The sequence below is a fragment of the Anneissia japonica genome, unplaced genomic scaffold (genome assembly GCF_011630105.1).
Source record: "Anneissia japonica isolate Jap-2015-1 unplaced genomic scaffold, ASM1163010v1 scaffold2999_len715162_cov194, whole genome shotgun sequence".
Taxonomy (NCBI): Eukaryota; Metazoa; Echinodermata; class Crinoidea; order Comatulida; family Comatulidae; genus Anneissia; species Anneissia japonica.
In genome coordinates this window covers 515206-536455 of record NW_022754077.1, presented here as the reverse complement: position 1 = coordinate 536455, position 21250 = coordinate 515206, and the positions used below count along the sequence as shown (strand labels likewise).

At 34.9% G+C, this 21250-nt stretch overlaps 1 protein-coding gene across 1 annotated transcript; it reads right to left on the bottom strand.

Annotated features, from left to right (window-relative positions):
* Positions 1-5523: 5523 nt before the first annotated feature.
* Positions 5524-20498, bottom strand: LOC117123037 (transcription initiation factor TFIID subunit 4B-like). The gene is made up of 11 exons (XM_033268845.1): positions 19366-20498; positions 17993-18391; positions 15254-15343; positions 14165-14425; positions 13236-13450; positions 12214-12383; positions 11508-11638; positions 11176-11301; positions 10350-10526; positions 10188-10244; positions 5524-10006 (listed from the first exon to the last, which is right to left on the bottom strand). The coding sequence occupies exons 1-11, from the start codon at positions 20458-20460 to the stop codon at positions 9902-9904; spliced, it is 2826 nt and encodes a 941-aa protein (XP_033124736.1). The 5' UTR covers positions 20461-20498; the 3' UTR covers positions 5524-9901.
* Between the last annotated feature and the right edge of the window lie 752 nt (positions 20499-21250).

The window sequence follows — 21250 nt, the reverse complement described above, 5'->3', positions numbered from 1 at the left end:
AAGAATTGTATTCTGTAATAGACTTACAAATATATAGTTGTTTTTTCAGTATTCTAATTATTGTAAATAATTGTCAAGTTGTATATCGCCATAATTTTTTTTTTCTTTTTCTATGACGTGTCTAATAAGTAATTGTACATAACAGTATTATCATTGTGTGGTAGATATCATGAGACAAATCCTATCTTGAATTTTATTTAACATTTAATTCAACCAATACAGTATAGCACAGAGACCTACCGTACAATATAATAATTTATATTATGCTTTCATAAGATTGCAGATATAGTAGAATCTACGTAGTCGTTTGCAAGAGTAGGCGTGCGTCTTTTAAATTGAAATACATTTAGGATTGAATCTGTAGTCTTGTCGAAAAAATACAACATGTCTGCCTCTTACAAAGATTACCTGAAGGAAGGACGACTGATGTTCATCTAGCATTACCATTTAGTACTTCTGCTTGGCTAGCCTAGCAGCAATGCAATACATTAGAGCGAACGACAAAGCAGACAGCAAACAAGTTAAGGCACAGCCTGGAGCGCGCCTACGGCGGCGTTCATGGTTCGACGGATATGAATAGCGCTGTGTTACTGCGAGAGCGCTCGCAGCTGCGACGGACTATGAATCATAGTATAAAACTCGGTAAGAAGGCCATACCCTAGGGCCTGGAACAAATGAGTATACGAGGATAGATGGAAAAACAACCCTGTCCTTTAAGCGTTTCCTGACAGAAATAAAGTTGATAAAGAAAATAGAATTATTATGCCTTGCTATCATCTCATTTCGTTTGCCACATCAACGACGCCATATGAAATACTCTACTGGCTACTAAGAAGAATTGCTCTAGCAATCGGCATTTTAAATGTTCCCAAAATGAATGTTTTGTTTATGTTATATAGGCCTATGCTGACCGATATGTTTTGTCAATGCGTTATGGGTGTGTTATAAATTATGGCTCTATTTAGATTTACGATTTCATGTCATAAGCAGTGCGCATAATTTCTGACGAAAACGCGTAATGAGTTAATTTAGGCCATACCGGTACACGGCGTGGGAAGATCGCCCGCCGTAAGTATAAAGATGATGATATACTGTATTTATAGTAAGCGTATGTGTCCGTTTCGACGTCTTAATTTACCTTACACTCTTTTTTTACTTTTATTCCGATAAGTTTTCGGCTGTTAAGCGGCGCATGACATTGATGTTCAACGCCCTCAAAGACTGATGGAACTTTAACGACGCAATGACGTCACTAGTGTCATGTTGAAATTGTGGTAAACAAGATAGTAATAGTAAGTAATCAAAGAAAATTAGCGGCATGTAAAATTCTACTTTTACTTTCTGTGGGCAAATTTCCTTAATATGAAATATTCTCATAATCGGTAATTTCCTTCAAAGATTCGAATGGATAGTTTAGTTCATAACTTGCAGGTCAGCATCCCACAGACTTCAATACTGCAACATCATTATCATTCTGAACATTTCACCACACTACATTTGTTTAATCATGGAGCTATATTTTTGTTTTGATAAACTGAAAAATCAAAACGGCGCCCAAGTGTATAATGTTTATTTGTTACTGGAATTCCATGCCTATCGAAGTTCGCAATTCTCCTTGGCTCGCCATTTTCAAAATCCGTCTTGAAACACATCTTTTTTCAACATTTTAATTCCCTTTCCCTATTACTAGCGTATTGAGACTTTGTTTATGCTCAAAAGTAAATTTATATTCATTATAATACATTACGATGACATTCATAACATAGATGGCGACAAACAACTCGACTGTACTTTTTACACCAGACTGGATTGCTATGGATAATTATTCATGATGCTCACTCCAAGTGACTAATCAGAATTGAAGGTTGTGACAATGTAAGCCACAACTGCGCTACCTCTTGCGAATAAATTCAGTTTAGTGCGGTGAATGTTACTTATCCCATAGGCCTATGTAGTCCTATATGGTATGTACCAATGGTCAAAAAGCATCTTTACTGAAATTTAATATTGTCACAGTTAAACTGCAAATTTGATTTGGCTTGATAATTCTGAAGCTTCTTAAAAGCCCAGCTTAGGCCGTATTTGCTTCAGACAGGCCAACCGTACTGAGCGATATCAGGGTCAGGGAGCTTTCGATTTGACTACGCGGAGAGCGACGATTACGCGGAGTGAGGCGACGGGAAAGTCACGCCGATGGCATCCCAACCGTTATTATACGGTAACTTTTACAATGGACATGCGGATTTCGTCCGTTTCACGTCTTCGTCATGCACAACATAAGAAAAGTTTTATGCATTATTACGAATACGCACTTCAAAGAGACGCGTAATTAATGACACAAGATCAAGATACGTACGTAATCACGTTCGTCACAGATAATTAAATTAATCTCAGCCTATCGCACCAGGATGTTTACATTTTTAAACTGGTATGAACACACTCAACACATAATGACGTACAGTATTACGTTAATATTTTTTTGAGAAACGACTTAATAAAGAAATCGTTACCGGTGAATGACATTCGTTCCACAGGAGTTTAATCTGAGCCATTCATGATAATAGGAAACATACCCATTGGCTACCTCAACGGGCAAAGGATTAGTGTGCGCATGAGTTTAATTATTTGAAAGATTCATAAGCGATAGTCGGTATGGTTGCATAACCACTAGGCCTATGCATAATACATTCAATATTACGATATCCCATTCGAAGAACTCGCAAGCAATTTTCCTTAATGTCGACATAACAATGTCTCCTACGATTGTCGTATTGTGTTTCTTGCCTTGGGTAGGGATGATAAAAACACACAATTGTTAAAGCCAGCTAGCTATTAACATCATGTTGACTTAACGGGTGGTTGTCCCGCCCATCATTCAGTATCAGCGCAAAATCAGGCAAATTATTTCCGCCTCATTTTATGTATTTCACAAGAAAATAATGAAACAATGATGAAACTATGCCTATGTAAATTGCACAATGTTTATTTATCTATATATTTTTTCAATAGGCATATGGGCCGGGTCAATAATCGTAGCGAATTTAATCACCATCGAAAGTCTGGGTTGTGTTTTCCCAATATATTTTAATATGAAGGATCACAACATAGTGTGTAATGATGACTAAAAGACCACTTTCCAAGATTAACTAATTAATAAATTTGGTACCTTACATGGATTTTGTAAGACTGTATGCATAATAATGGAACTATACACTGAGCCCCGCCCCTTGGATATTGTTGCCAAGGTCCCACAAAACAACAGCGTAAAAAGTACGTAAACGCGTGTGTTTGAATGACGTGTGCGTGTTCCTGGTTCTGTTTTGATTGGTCAGTTAAGTTTGATTGATATTCTGGAATGGTCCATTCTAAAACAGTGGTACAAAGTTGCGCTTGGTTACTGTAAAAGCACCTGTACGTGATTATTAAAGTTATTACATATTAAATTATGATTAATCACATATGATTACATATCGTTGTTTCTAGTCTGCTCGCATAATAATGGAACTATACACTGAGCCCCGCCCCTTGGATATTGTTGCCAAGGTCCCACAAAACGACAGCGTATAAAGTACGTAAATACGTGTGCGTGTTCCTGGTCCTGTTTTGATTGGTCAGTTAAGTTTGATTGATATTCTGGAATGGTCCATTCTAAAACAGTGGTACAAAGTTGCACTTGGCTACTGTAAAAGCACCTGTACGTGATTATTAAAGTTATTACATATTAAATTATGATTAATCACATATGATTACATATCGTTGTTTCTAGCCTGCTCTGTTAATTATATTTCAAATGTCCCCTCCCGCGGTAGTCATACCGACATGCCAACTATTATTTAGGAGTATGTTATTAATTTCTTTTCAACTTGGCGGGTTAACGCCGCTAGATCAATAACGCGCCTCAATCCTAATCACGTAGGCCTGCGTACCTACGTATTCATCAGTGTACAAAGGAAGAGCATTGGGTAAAAATGTCATGTTGCTATATTATTACCGCGGTAGCAATTCATTATCTATCCCGTAACTGCAGCTTTTATACTCCAGGCTATATTTATTCAAAATAAATAGATGGATACAATAGGTTTTCTGCTTGTATACGCAGTGATGTAACATAACACGCATCGTGTATTCATATCAAACATAGTACAACGAAGCATTGGACTCGCATTAGCAGCAACGATTAATATTGTCGACAGTAGCCGATAAAATGGTATCGTAAAAAATAATTAAATATATAGAGGGCGGTGTTCAATTGCTCTGTTTTCCGTTTGACAACCGTTTTTGATTTTGTAAAAGGTGGAGGTATAAGTCATGAAAATGCCCGCAAGCAAAAATAATTTAGCCTTGTATTTCTGTACGTGAGAAAGAAAAGATATAAAATGAATGCCAGAAAGAAATTCAATATCATTTACGAACACCGTAGGCACAGTGAGAAAAACATTTAAATAAAACAAGAAAACACATTTCAAATCCAATATGATAGTGAGGTTCAGGGAATTAGTAATTACATCGATGAAACGGCTAATATTTTACTATCATGCCAGGGAGCATACGGCGATCAATCGGATCTGTTCACTAGCGGGTATCTAGGCCTATGATAGCTGCCATTATTTTAAGATGGTTTAGGCCTATACGACAACGACAATCCACTCAGCAATCATCAGATCTTGATATCAACTTTTCCTTCGGCCTATTATATCAAATTAAGCTGCACGGAAAAAAAACCCAAACCTATATATCAATTAAGCTGCACGGAAAAACAACTCAAACTGGTTAACTGCTCAATTTAGCAATTACTTTTTCAGACGTAGGTCTATCTATGGGGGCGGTCACCGCCTACTTGCAGAAGCACCCAAGGAAAACAATATTCCCCTTGCCATTTGGAAAGTTGTTGAAAAATTACTCATATCCCTGTCCAGTTACCCCCCACACACGACTACGCATAGGCCTACAGCCGAGTATTACTGACACACTCGAATACGTGCGTACCAGCACTCAGGCTCCGAAGGAAAAAAAATTATATGTTGTACAACTGATTTTTCAAAAAGCATATTTGACGAAAAACTCCGGAATGGTTAATGGAACACAGATATTTGAATACCTGTATTTAAAAACAGGGGGAAAAGGGATGGTTACGTCAAATATGCTTTTGTGTCTTAGAGAAATCGGTTGTATAATTTGTTTTCCTCTGGAGCCTGACTTCAAGTAATACATTCACACATTGTCGTTATTATTATTATTTGTATATCCTTCTATTATTGTTGGGTATTTTGGTCACAAAATATAAACATTTTTGACCTAATGTGGATGAATATTATTACAGTTGGACAAAGTCCATGGACATCCAAAACGGTTTAAATCATCAAATGTTAAGCGTATTTAATGTTGGGTTTTCAAAAATAACATCAACTAAGAATATTGACAACAATAATATCGTCTAACCCCACTCAAAATCAAGGCCACTGTTATTTATACACGATCTATAATAAACCTTCGACTTTTCTTACAAATATTTTAGGTATTTGATATATTGTATATTTTTATTTCGTATTTACACGTGTTTATAACTAAACCATGTGTCCACATACAATGAGGCCGTGTATTCAAATAACAATTACATCAAGCGTTTCTAATAGACAAACAATATTTCAAAAGCAAGTTCCTTAATCACATCACATGATTTGAGATGGCAGCGAAGTTTATTATCAACCGCTGAGGGGGCTATATCAATTATTCAGTGAGCCAGAGAAAAAGGAGCTCCAGAGAAAAATCTTCCATCAGGAATACAGTACCATATATAGATCACGTTAACTAATATTTAGAAGTCACAAAATAGTCAATTTTGACCAATGACACTTAGCAGTGATTTAAAAAAATATATATAATTTGTGCCTACATCAGGCAAGTCGCACGTTATTTTTAAGTGAAACATCAGCTTAACTGTTACCAATGAAGAATTACTATGGTGCTATCATTTTTAAAAAACGTATAATAAAAATATGACACCATTGAAGTTAGTTATCTTTCATATAAATTATAAATGAAATTGTGAGCAGCATATTTTGCTACAATTGTATTAGTCCGCAACATTGTAACACTTACAGAGGCAGAGCCAAGGTTTGGAGGCGGGGACAAAAGACGGGGCTGCACTGTTATCAGGGAATTGACAATGTTGACAGATACTGTAGATCAGAGAACATGACCCGCCCTCTGGATGGATCCACCTAAACAAAAACATGGACAGCATTATTCTACTAAAGTGAAAAACACATGACACATAAACATGACACACACATATGCAAATTATCTCTTTTCCTTTTAAAATTGGGTAATTTTTATAATTATTAGCTTCTCATTTACAAAAGAAAACCTTGGGTATTAATGGACCTTTCCACTAAGCCCCGCCCCTTGGATACTGTTACTAAGGTCCCACAAATGTACGTAAACACGTGCGTTCTTCGTGGGGCAACAGGTGTGTTTGTTGAACACGCGCTTATTCCTGGCACTGTTCTGACTGGTCAATGTAATTTTGATTGACACTTTGGAAAGGTCCATTATCAATAAATGCTTCAGATTTTAAATAAATGCATGAAATCAAACAATTGTAGACAAGTGATTAATCATGCCCGGAGTGGTTCAAATCCTCAATGCAATCCAACTTCAAGTTACCTTGTCAACATAATCAACTTGACGCCCGCGCAAAACCTTTACACTTGTCGAAAGTATAATTTATGTATGATGAAGCGACGACAAAAAACTGCCATCTCTGAAATCCTAATTTCATTTTAATAATTTTTGATTCATATCATATATCATTCAATAAACAATCTAATTAATAAATATTTCATAGTCATTGTCCAGTGTTTATTTGAAACAGTGTTTCTTCTTTTCAACATTTACAATTTAAGATTCCAACTTCATGCTAAGAATTGTGAACATGCAATGTGATAATTGGTTTTTTTTTAAACATAAATTATGTACGAGAGCAATGCTGTACTAAATTTGTAAAGAAAAGAGAAAGACAATTTTAGTGGGCTTCAATCAAGAAACATGGCTAGTTCTTAATGGTGGTTGAGCATCTGTGTACTGCAAATACTACACTACGCCTCGCTGGTGGGCTTTCCAGGAGTGGATCCAGGATATTTCCTTCTATTGGGGGGGGGGGGGAGGTGTAAGGGTGATTGGTAATAGAGGACAATGGTCTGAGTGTATGGTTTGGAAGTTCCCCTTTCTTACACTAGGAAGGTCAAGTTTAAAGAATATATAAACATTTTCTTGCTTTGTTCGAAATTCTCTTCCTGCTGCCAAGGATAGGTCCCCCCCCCCCCCACCCCCTGCTTTTGCCACGCCTGGATCTGCCACTGCTTTTAGTTACGTCTGTAATTATAAAGTGACAAAAAACTTTAATTTTAGTATCTACAAGCTGAATAAAATATACTGCAGATACAAATCAGTTACTTATAGGAGTTAACATAGGCATTTCAATTATCAGATTAAGAAATAGTTTCAAACTATTTGGAAGCATATGGTGTAGATGTAATTAGAGCAGGTTTTTAAATAAAATTGTTATGTGTTTGAGCCTACTGCAGTTGCACTTATTCTTGGACAAGACTCTGTATCTACCCTTGCCTCCCTCAACCCAGGACAATAAATGGGTATCTGGTTTAATGCATAAGACCTGAAGTGAATTTACATGCTGGGCTGGAATTACACCCTAAAGACTGGAGATTGTATGAATCTATGATTTGATTTGATTTGTACATGTCCCAATAACAGATAACACAACATGAATTAATGCCTAAATCACATTAAAATATATTACTTCAGATTAAAAAAAAAACACTTCCCAGATTTAGGAAATTAAAAACCATATACAGTACAATGAACATACAGGTACATGTTATTTCCTTTTAGACAACGTTTGAAATGTAATTTAGACAAGCTTGGCCTGAGAGGGCACCAAGCTCAGAAATGGACATATAATACTTATAACATGCAAGATATGTATGTTATCAATGTGATTTTTTAAATGTGCACAATAAAAAATTAGTAGACACTTTACTAGACATAGTTTGGCTGAGCATTCACCCAGCTACCTCTAGAAAATTAGTGTCCTTTCTTGATCATAATAAATAGACAATCCCTTTTCTTCAACTCTATAAAAGATATTAAACTATACATTTTTTCCATGATCCTGATACTCTATTACGCTTCATATATTTCCCAGCTTTAGATATACAGTGTGATATAAAAAATTATGACTAACACCCTCAAATCAATTTATATACAGAATAATTACATTATGAAATCTCTATGAGTCAATCAAATCTACTAGAAGGGGTTTCCCCATTTTTGAGGTATGAAGCTATTTTTAGCAAATTTAAGTTGTGTCATCAGAATTACACGGCCAATGACAAATGTACAAATGAGGTGGGTGATTTTTTTTTTAACCAGTTTTAAACAAATCACAAAGTTAAACAAATACATAACAGATGATTTCTTGTTTTTATACCCCTATTCACATAAGCAAATGCACAAATTAAAGATGTTAAATCTTACCCATCAGATATGATCATCATGAAAGTCAAAATCAATTCTAATGAGATTTCAACAAACCATAATAGATTCAAAGTTTTCTAAAAACTTGAACTTACTGAAATAAATTTAACAGGAGTAGAAAACCCAGATAAAAATTCTCTCTCACATTACAGCTTTAGTATTTTGACTAAACACGGACATTTTCTATGAAGGATGAGTTTAACCTTTCTGATGTGATGAAGTGATCACTGCAAATATAGTGTCTACGAAAATGCATACTGCACTACCTCCCTTCTGTCGTATGGAATACAGTGTTCCATATAACAATCATGGTACTCACAAAGATTTGTTTTCGTTCTAGTAGATATTAGACTACTCTCACATAATGAATGCAAAATTGATATGGCGACCTGTCTGAGTGAAGTGAACTACTAATCTATTTTGAGTGTGGCTTTTTACATCACTGTTCAGTTTGACAGCTCACAGCGCTATCATAATGGCTAATGAACGTGTGATCTTGATATCTACAGGTTTAATTGGATAAAAGTACAGCGGAGAATTGGTAATACCTTAAAAACAATAATACAATTGTAATTAATACATCTGATAAATACACCGGATGAACAGGTAATTGACACTTCATCTGTGATATTATAGTCAGCTAGAAGCTGGGCCCGGATATTGGATTCTTCGTCGGTTCGGAAGACGACGGTAGCTCCCTCCTACAACAGTATAGCTACTCCGTAGTCTTATTAATATTAATACATTTCAGCTTCACTTGAGTGCATCTCATGCGTTCTCGCTCAAGAGTCATGTCTTGTAGACAGTACTGTATATTCTACCATTCGATCCATGAGACTTAACAGTAGTGAGTTCCTTCAGTGGCAATACCTTCATGCAGTGTTATCGTGACCTATGACCCATAGTTAGTTACCTGGGCTGTAATATTGCATCATCCACTGTTTTCATTTCAAACTTTTTTCAGGCGTACGTCAAAGCCGAATATTCAATGAGTAAGCATGGCTTAGCCATGAGACTGGGATTTGTTATAATGACATCTCTTCTTAAAGAGAAATGTACTGACACCCTTTCATAATTGAATTTCTTCACATTACTGAACTTTCCACATCATTAGCACACACTGGAACTCTTCTTTGTATCAAATCCTTTGGCTTAGCGGTTGGTGTCAACTCTGTTGCACTGGCCTGAAGAAGTAACGACCAAACTTCTCATATATTACACGGCACTCTGGGGTCCTTGCCCTTGAAAACCACTACGGTATGTGTTCAACGGCCGAGTCCGTGGGGATGTTAATCCCAGAATTTTTATTACACATTCGTCAATCAGTTGCAAACAGCTCCATCCCCTACTTGAGGTAGCCGCGATAAAGTATATCAGATTTTCTCGTCTCTCGTTCTTGTTCAAGGACAAATAATAAATCCCTCAGATTTACTCGCTTCACTCGTCGGATCTTTATGAAAATAATAATAGTAGTAAATTATCATATGGTAGTTTCTGATCTCTCTTCTCCTACCTTTACCTTTATATTGTACTGATATAACAAACTTTGGCCCGAAATGATATACAAGATTATCACTACTATAATTTTTGGTCTTTGGATTGCACTTGCATCATGTTAACTAGTGATTTACCTGTGTTCTTGCAACAGAAGGGGAACTGCCAGTCAACACAGCTGAGCCTATTCCTCCCTAAACAAACAGAAAAAAAAATTATTTAACAGTGTCAGTGGCAGATGATGGCATTATTCCAGAACATTGAATACAAAATATTTAAAACAATGTGAAGAAATATACCGAAGAAATGCTTCCAGGTGTTGGTGATTCTCTTTTCCTTTTCTTTCGTGGTCCAATGGCATCTAACGCAACCATATTCGCATTGTACATGCGTGCCTGGTCCATCTCTTTTTGCTGCATTTCCTTCGCTTTCTGCTTCAAACGTAGCTGCTCTGGATCTTCCTGCTTAGAGCGACTCTGAAAAATGTAACATGGATTCAATCAATTGCTAGACTGCAAGATACTATTCCAAACTGTTTAGTTTAATCAAAACATTTTCATCTGTTGATATAACTACACTGAACTGCATAAAAAATTAGGAAAAAGTTAAAACTGGACACATGAGATTAAAAATATATTGTTTGCCAAAACAAAATCAGAAAAACCTAAAAAAATTCAATCAAAATTTTAAATAGGTTATTAAATTATAACCAGAAACAGATACAACATTTTTTGTCACTGATTTACAGATATCTTGCTATAAAATTCCTAAAATTGATTGATTACTTCCCAATTTCATGTTCTATGCAAATGAACAAAGACACTAAATGCATTATATATTAATGGGAATTTTCTTTCTTATTTAAATTTGTAAACTTAAAAATTTATATATTGATGTGTAATTAAAAAAAAAAAAATCAAGTTATGGTAGATCCAGAAAGGAAAATGAAACTGCACATTTCCCCTATATTGAAAGGCAAACATTTCCCAGTACTTCAAAAAATCTAAATTTTCCCTTGGCCAAAAAGCTCCAGAGAATGTATTTATTTAAAAACTTTTAAATAAAATTGTCACATTTATCTAGTCTCTTGAGTAATCATAACATCCAACACAAGCCAGGTCGTACCTTTGCAGCTCGCAGCAACAGCTCCCTCTCTTGTTCATCTCTTCGTTTTTTCTCCAGAGTATCAAGCTGCTCGAAGAATTTCAGTTGTCTGCGCACATCACTTGCCTCTTCATACCGGGAATCAGTCTGCGTTTAAAAAAATACAAACGAAAAAAATAAGTTTACATACAAACAAGTACATGAAAGTTACCTCTACTAATATTTGAAGAGAGTAGCCCATAGAAAATTTGGCTTAAAAAAATACTAATAACATTAACAATAATACACAAACGACTAACAAATAAATGACAAAACTAATTGAAAAATTTGGTTATTCAAAACCTTAAATTTACCTTGTAAATTTCTGTCCTGTGAAGCGAGGCCACATCCAATTTCTCGACTAAATCTTTGAGTCGTTGCTGTGTGGCGTGTGATATAAGATTCACAACTTCTGCCGTTACTTCACCCAAACCATGCTTCGCACCTAATACATGTACACGACCAAATACAAAAGTTATCATAACATAACAAAATCAATATCATGTTGGGAAATCTTGTGATGTGTGGACTGTATGTAGTATATTATTACCTCCACCAAAGAAGTTATGTATTCACCCCTTGTTTGTCTCTTAGCAAATTATGCAAAACTTATAGAATGGATCTTCACAAAATTTAGTGGAATGGTACATAATTCCACTAAAGAGACAATTTTTGGAAGAAAAGGTCAAAGGATAAGGTAAAGGAAATTCAATTTTTTTTCTTTAACATACCCTCGAGCATGAAAGAAAATAATGGAATCACCTATACTCTATAGAGTGACTGCTCCATAGTTATGTATATCTTATTGGCACTAAAATGTGTCTCAACAACACTGACCCACATACAACACTCGGATTACATGCAATACTCCTATTTTTTAGCTGTAAGGACACCACAGCAGGTATACCGCAAGCACTGGTTTCTGCTCATAAGCAGAAGTAAACCTGGTGAAGATTAACACACCACAGCAAATGAAAGTTTATATCACAACAGTTAACATAAACGGAATGGTGTACTTACACATCGTACTAATCTTTGTATGTAAAGGTTTTGCGCCTAGAAACGTTTCGTCTTTGCAAGACCGAATTTGAGTTCCAATTAGTTCCGAATTTGTTGCTAGGATACGTGCATTCTCTTCCATGAGATTTACACCTGCCATGGAAGCCACATCATTGATGTCATCATCATCCCTATTGTGGAGGCAAAAGATGTGAAATCACTTTGAGAAATGTAATAGGGTATAGGAAAATAATACTTGATTGACAACATTCTAACTAGGTGTTTGAGGACGGAAGCAGTAGAGAAATGATGAAGATGAAGATGATAATGATGCTCAATAATGACGATTATGATGATGGCGATAATGATAGTGTTGATGATGGTGGTAATGATGATGATGGTAATGATGATAATGAAGATAATGACGAAGATGATGATGATGATGATGTCGTCGACAACAACGAAGATGATGATAATGAATAAGATGATGCAGATAATAATGATGATGATGGTGGTGGTGGTACTCGTCGTGATGATGCCACAGACTTTGAGGATAATGATGTTAATAAAGGTAACCGCAAGGGTAGTGATGATAATGTTTATGATGTTAATGATAATTATGATGATGGGTCGTGGTGGTATTCGTCGTGATAATAATGTTGATAATGTTGGTGACAAAAATAATGATGACTGACATTGATGGCAATACCTGTATTGTATCATGATGATGACACAGACTTTGAGGATAATGATGTTAATAAAGGTAACCGCAAGGGTAGTGATGATAATGTTTATGATCTTAATGATAATTATGATGATGGGTGGTGGTGGTATTCGTCGTGATAATAATGTTGATAATGTTGGTGACAAAAATAATGATGACTGACATTGACGGCAATACCTGTACTGATCCTATTAATGATGGCTGGGGCGTTGTTGAAGTTCATGTGACACTGTACATTTCTTATGCAACTTATCTAAACGTTTAAAAGCCTCTCAGTAGCAACTTATATCATAGTTGGTGTTGAGAAATATAAAATTACCTGAAACTATGTTTTGTGCCTTTATCCCTCGGAGGTGTGGCTGCTGGGCTGGCTTTAGCAGCTGCGGCTGTGAGGCGGTGCATAGCTTGCATCTTTGCCGCCTGGTTAAGAATCATTGTACCAGGATTTATGGTGGCTGGCCGAATGTGGTTGACAAGGGTGTTTGGTTGGATCAAACTCTGCCCTGGTACACTAACTCTTGAAGGTACTGGAGACTAATTGAAAAGAAACATATATCTTAGATGTTAATTTTTATTTTCTGGAAAAGAAATTTAGTGGCCATTAATTTGTTAGATATAATACGTTTGTTTTTGTAAAACATTTCGTTGTTCATCCTTCTCAAAAAGTAATGTGGATCAAAAAATTTATTTTTTGTTTTGAAATGATTGTATTGTTAAAGTTATATAATCTAAAAGATGTGTAATTTTCTGGGAGTTACAAGTGGACCACCATTGGTGTTAGGCTCTGCTCTATCTTACTCTAGACATATTTTAACTCTAAATTCCAATTATTGTTGCTTCTTTGTCATGTGTCAAACTCATAATTAATAAAATATAATATTAAAACAACTATCATCAATGACTAGGAAGCTGATGAATATGCATTAGCTATTTTTAGACGAAGGTACTTCACTGAGATAAATTCAGATGTATCTAAATAATCAGTTAATAAAAGCCAGAAGTCAACCATACTGTATCTACTGATTATCTTTTTGGAATACATTTCTTATAAACATCCAATGTAATTCTCTAAACAATTGGAATAACGATCATACTGTAAACGATCGGAGTAACGATCATACAAAATGCCAATGTTAATTACTTGTTTTTGCAAGACAGCGCACTTTAATTTGACACACTCTGTTTTGTTACGTGTAAAACCTCAGAGTGCACTATCTTGTTATTATAAGATCCTTGTTTATTTCTTACTTGTATCCTAGGAGGCGGTGTAATAAACTGTCCCTTAGCTGCTCCTTGTGACAACAGTTGAACATGATTCAAATTAAGATTAATTGTCTTGGGTGGATTTGTTGAGCTGGCTGGACCAGAAGTCTTGGCATCCGTGGTGGCTAGAGATGTGATGAGGTTAGGCTGCGAACCACTAATTCCCGGAGGCATGACAGGGGTCACTGGTAGCTGAGGGGCTAATAGTGGCCCCTTTAATGTCTGTCTCAGAAGTGGCAGACTTTTCTGTCATGAAAAAAAAGAATGAATAAAATGTTATAATTGTTTTTTTTAAATGAGAACCAAAGTATAGGAAATAAATCTGAAGTAGTGAACCAAATATCTGAGCAAGGTTGGCTGTTGGATAAATCAGTTTTTTCTTCTACATATCATAGCTTACCATATTTTGTTAATAAAGGCTCCAGGGGGTTTATTGTTGAGAAGTATTTTGGGGGGGGGGGGGCGGGGAGGCATTTAATCGAGGGAAGGTGTTTATTTTTTTAGGCATAAAATGGATACATATACTCAAATAAACACTCCATAATTTAACTGTAAATGTGGAACTACAGCACATAATTACAGTCAAAATGTGTTACTGAATGATCATAAAGACTTATTTATCCCAACCATATTAGAAAAAATGTAATCCTACTGTGGAATAGAACATTAATAGAATGTGTTGACAATGATGCCGGATTCCATTAGATTTGTTTACTGTCATTTGGTGGGGGGGGGGGCAGGTATTTATTCAAGGAAAAAATTACTACCTCAGGGTGTTTATATGAGGGAGGCATTTATTCCAAATGAGGCTATAGAGGGGGTAGGGGTGTTTATTCAAAGCAGGGCATTTATTCGAATAAATATGGTATTTCATCTATGACCATCACAGCTTTATATTAACAATGTATCTTTATGACGTTTGATGATTTGTTTCTTGTTATATAAGATATCCAAACATTATTTATCAAGAATTGAACCTTTGGATTGGAAGGCGAGCTCCTTGCCCACAGTTCCATTCTTTCAATAACATTATTTTTACTTTTTGTACTTCTCTCTTTTGTTAAATGTTCTTACCTTAAGGAATGGGACTAAGTAGGGTTGGGGGGAGGAATTCAGTTCCTTCTGCAACTTCAATGTAAATTCTTCTGGTTCAATTTTTCCATCCTACAAGAAAAAATATGCAACTATCGTAAATCATGTTAAACAACATACACTTAAAATACAATAAATGATTCATTTACCAAATGCTAATCTATCAGTGATATGATACTGAAAGTAATATAAAAATATATGATATCAATATAATATAAATGTATTGCTGATAGAATTATTTCAGGTCATTATGTGTTAAAAACTTCATGTTACACTAAAATGTAACATGAAGTAGGAATTTATTGACATTAAATACAACTGTAAGGATGAGTGAATTACACAACAAAAAGTACTTAAAGGTGATGTATAGGTGTCTAGAGAACTAATGATTGCTTTTGAGTTAAAGATTTGTTGAATATATATTACATTAAAATATAAATGTAAATCACACCATGGAATAATTACACATTATGATGTACATAATGAATAATTTACAAGAAAAATAATTTGTGTTTGACAGCTTTCCTAATGTTTACAGTTTCAATCCAAGTTAAAGATAATTACAAGTTACTATGTCACATAAAAAAATGGCTAGAAAGAATATACACAATATACAATTTTTTGTTAACAATTATTGAAACTAACAATTACTATCAAAAACTGATGTAGTGTACCTAATGAAATAAAGCTGCAAGTTTTGAACACGACATTACCTGTTAGAGAGCCTGGTAGGCATTTTGTTTATTGCCTAAACTAAAGTCCAGTGAAAATAACAACCAGTGTAAACTTACTTTCATCACACCTCAAAACACATAATTTTAGCAATTATCTGTCAATTCTAACCTAAAATGGCAATAGGTCTACTATGCTGATAAGAGGAAGGCTTGGAAACGATTCATAATAGTAGGCCGTTGTATTGAGCAGAGAGTGAGAGAACCTGTTTACTATTAAAGGCTGGTGAGATATCCAGCATATTTGATGACTGAGACTCCCTCAGCTGACTATCTGTTTCTTGTACTGTATTTTAATATTGAAAAAGCTAATAAACATACTAAAAAGTATGAACCTGAGTATAAAAAAAAAAAAAAAAAAAATTAATTTTATTCTTCTGTTGCAGTAGCTCAAAAAAATATAAAACAAAAGTTTTTACTTGTTCAACTTTAAAATTGAAAGAGCTAATAATTAATTTACTTAAAAAGTTAAAATATTAAATTATCTGTTCGCTTAAAAAATACAATATGTATTAAATCCTAGTTTGTTCATGCCTAGTGCAGTCGTATTACATTGAATAAAGAAACAACCCTCAAATTTATCTGGGCTGTGTACTAAATAACCAGTCAAATCTCTTAATTATATTCTTGTTATTTTATTTGTTTGTATACATAGTTGTTTATTTATTTATGAATTATAATTCATAATGTGCCGAGTGAACTATGTGGTCTGCCTATGCATATCCTGGTCAATCTGCATTGTTTATGCTAAGTTGCAAGTGATATTATTATTATTGAGTAAATATACTTGACTTAAATGGTGACATTGCTAAATACAAAACTACACTGCATCATAATAATGCTATAATTAGGCCCCTCCAAAAAAATTGCTGTCTTGCCCTTAAATGGGAAAAATAGAGATCATTGGTTGGTCGGTCAGCTTTTTTTTTTTTTTTAGTAATCGGCACAATGGCAAGCTTGCCAAACAAAAGATATTCATAGTAATGACGGATTATACTAACCAAGTGTATATTGAAATAAATTTAACAAAAATAATCAGTTTAAAGAATGTTTTATTTGGCTTCGAAACATAAAATAATGTGTGTATCGAATACACACGATCAAGCACTGGCAGGTCAAGCAAAACCATACTTTGGCTATGAAAAATGTCCAAACAAGCGCCCTCTATACATAATACAATCGAATAAAAAAGAAAAATATTTCGTTCATGGTTGGCCTAAAACCGTAAACGGAGCCATGTACCGGCTTTAAAGCGATGGCTAGACCTAAGCCTGTTTTTATTTATTGTCTAATACACCGTAAGGTAATGAATACATTTTTTGATTCAAGCAACTACTAGTTGTACAGTAGTAAAAAATAGGCTACAGTAGGTCTAGATCTCGTCGTGACTTGACAGCTCAGCGCAAGAGATCTGATGTTGCGTGCATATACCGTAATTTCAGTCAGTCGTGAAGGGCAACAAAACATATATATTTTTTTTGGCCTTACATTACACACTAGATACACTTGAAAAACAAACTGAATTACTTGCATTGTATTGTATACTTAGGCAAGTTGTTAACTCTCAATTAAGAACAGAATGAAACAAAAAATGTTTCATGAATTAACTGACAATTGTTTTTACTATTCAAACACAAAACCTTCCGATTACTGTTCAGATACTCTACCAACTGAACTCGTATTGTAAGCAATAATTTTAATTCTTTTTACGGTGAACTTGTTTCATGTTTACCTGTGGCAATTTTTTATATGCTAAATTATCATACTTTATTTTAATTAATTTTTTTTTTATTTTGCCTTATTGATTTATTCTTTTTCTTTTTTCTTTTTTTTTATATTTTATATTTTTATCGCCTTTTTTTTATACATTCTGCATATTTCTATGTTCGAGATTTACCTTGGCAAAACATGGAAAACACTCAAATCAATCTTTGTAAGTTTCCTTTACTTTTCAAAACCTGTAGGGACCAAAGGTGTTTGAGAAACTTACCACTAAATTCTGCACCAAATCTTTAACATTCTGTACAGTGTTGGGAGGCTGTTTGGCATTGGCAGCTAATTTGATCAAAGTTGTTAGGAAGTTTTTACATTTTTTCACACTGTCCATATTCGCAGAGGTCAAGGTCACAACACCACTCGCAGCCGACGGTTGACCTATGATAGTATTCACCCCCACAACGCCGGAGGTCAAAGTAGTGGCCGTCGAGCCCCCAATCAGCGCCGGGTTGACCTTACCGGGGGCTGTTAACACAGTCATCGCAGGCCTTGTGGCAATGCTGTTTGCACTTCCTTGTATTAATGGATGCCGAAGTTGAACTTGCGTAGAGGGTGATGTTAGCCTCACAGTATTGCCCGCTCGTATTGCTGATTGTGTCAAAACTTGTGGACTCTGTCAATAATAGAGAATGGAAAATTAAAGTATTAGCAAATATTACAAATATCTTACAAATACAAAAATAAAAAATAATAAATAATTTTTATAGTAAATATTTTTAATACTGTTTACCATGATCTAATTTACAATTATTATTAAATTAACACAAATACTGATTTATAGACTGCTTATTTATACTTAAGAATTTTCTTAAGCATAATACCACCAGGGAGGAACAAAATAATAACTACATAAAATAATTATTTATAAAATTATTTAAATATTTAATAACAATGAACAATATAAACATATTCATCAGTACTAATTTATCATTGTATGAATGCCCCAGTAAGCATTTTATTGTTTGAATCATGAACTAATCAAAGACAGCGTTTTTACTGTATTTTAAAACACAAAATAAACTCTTGCGACTTTCTAATATCTCTACGAGAAAATTACTGTAGGTACAGTATTACTACCATAACAGTATCTTGATCATCATATCACTAAAAGTGATAAAATGTAGGTCACAATTATTAAAAAAAAAAATTTGTTTAATCACATGGTTGGTATCATTCATTCTGACTGGTCAGAAAGTTTAGAATTCAAATTTTAGTAGTTAGTGGAACTAGCGGAACTTTTAATTAGTAATTGCTTTAAATTTTGTCGGTCAGGATATTTTTAGAAAGTGTGGCACATGTTGTTGATTTTTAATTATTTGGGATGCACAATTATTTAGAATAAATAGCACAAAGAAAGTGATTTTTATCACATAGGTACTTCATTTAGGCTCTTTGTTTGTAAATTATACTATATTAGTCAAAAGATTACTTCAGTATATAAATTATTTCAATTGCCATCTTCTAATGTAATGTTTACACATAATTTATTTATTATGATAATTATTTCTCTTATAATTATCATAATTATTATCATCATCATGCAGATAACGCTGTTTATGACGACCTCAAATACTCAGAGCATTTTACCTGGACAGTTCTATAAACAGTTCCTTGTGAATTTGTAACATGTTGTGCTAAAGAAGCTGCACCGCCGACAACCATACCATCTTTAATAAGGACAACTCCAGGTGGTAAGGTTGTACCATCAGATAACCGGATGTGAACATTTTGCGGCCTCGGTGCAATCACCTGTTGGCCGGTCGCAATCCTCACTGGCTGGGTCAGTATCTGACCGCCTGATTGGACCTGGTTCGTTACCACCACTTGTGGTGAATTGGGCGTCACCGCCCGTGTTGCCGTTGAACTTGTGTTTGATATTCCAATGGTTACAACACTCGGATTCACAGCAGCCCTTGGTCGAATACTTTGCACAACTTGCGGCTGCATATTTGATACAAATTGTGAGGCTTCGGTGCCTTGTTGGATATTCAATTGCTCACGTACAGTCAACTTTACCGGTGGTGGTTTTCCTGATGTTAGTGTCAACGTTGGTTTGCTTTCCAAAGAAACAACCGTCGTACTACTGCTAACTGGAACATTTTTTCCATTTCCACTTACAGCTTGTGAATTAATTATCTGTTGAGTTATTGCCTGTGTAGTTCTATTATTATTGGCTCTCATAATATTTTTGGCAGAGTTTGCAAGGTTTACAGTAGCACTGCTGCTGTTTTCAGTTGCCAAAACTGTTCCTCCAGCAGTGGTTGGAAGCGTTATAATCCTTACACAGGTTGTTGGAGGGCCACTTTTTGGCAGTGTCTTATTGTCTGAACTGACTATCACACCAGAAGTTGACACTTGTGTGTTAGAAACTTGAATTGGAGCCACAGACACGATCGTTTTGTTAGTAGTAAATACAGCACCAGATTCGACCTCTTTAGCCCCGCTTGAGAGCGAGTTTTGAATTGCTGTTGTGGCGGGCTGGACAGGCTGCACGTTGTTTGATGATGAGTTCGGAGTAATAATTGCATGGTTGCTACGTCCTGGAGTATCTGTAACTACAGTATTTGTTGGAAGGGTACTCGATGAAGCTAGTTGGGACTCCAAAGAACCGACAAGTGATCTCACGGCACTTTCATCAACCTCAGAAGAAAGGATGTCTTCCAAGGACGTCGTGCCCGCCATCTTTCCTTCATGGAGTCTGAATTTAAAATGACAAAGCGCATGCTCAGACAGAATGTTATTATGGGATTGTTTCGATACGCGCAATATGATTGTAGAGGGCGATCTATAACTCTTTGTATGCGTTATCTGTACTACCTGTACAGGCTTCTAAATAAAATAATTCAATATAATTTATTGATGTTAAAAATTAACAAGTTTTCACAAATATTAGTTAGCTTGTAACAAAAAAAAATTATGCGTCTAGTTCATAGAGCATAACTGAGCTCCATGCTAATCTGCAATTGACTCGATAAACAAATGGATAATTAAGTAAGCTCATTTCCGGATCTAACTTGAAATCTTTAAAACTTCATTCTTCTACCGATCGTTCGTTCTACTTTCTCTTTCCTTCTTTAAAATCTAACCTTCTGAGTTATCTTTCATCCAATCTGGTGCAATTTTCCTGGCCATTTCTTTATTTAGCAATATTTTTATATCTTAATTTTGCTTTGTTTTTTTTTTGTGTGAAATTATTTATCTTTTATAAATCTGATTATTTCAAGATATTATTATTTATGTTAGTTTTTATTATTTATTTTCTTTTCAATCCTCTGGATTAATTTTTTTTCCCAGTAATGTATGTAAAGTTTTAAGTTGCCGGATACCTAAAAAATTAGGCATGGAAATACTGTAGCTGTGCAGAATCATAATTAGTTTACTGCATATTATTAAGATTAGATCAAAGCCTAAATTTCGGCAAAATCTGCTCGGAAATCGGCCCTAATTTTCTTTTCTTTGGCCTAGCCTAATT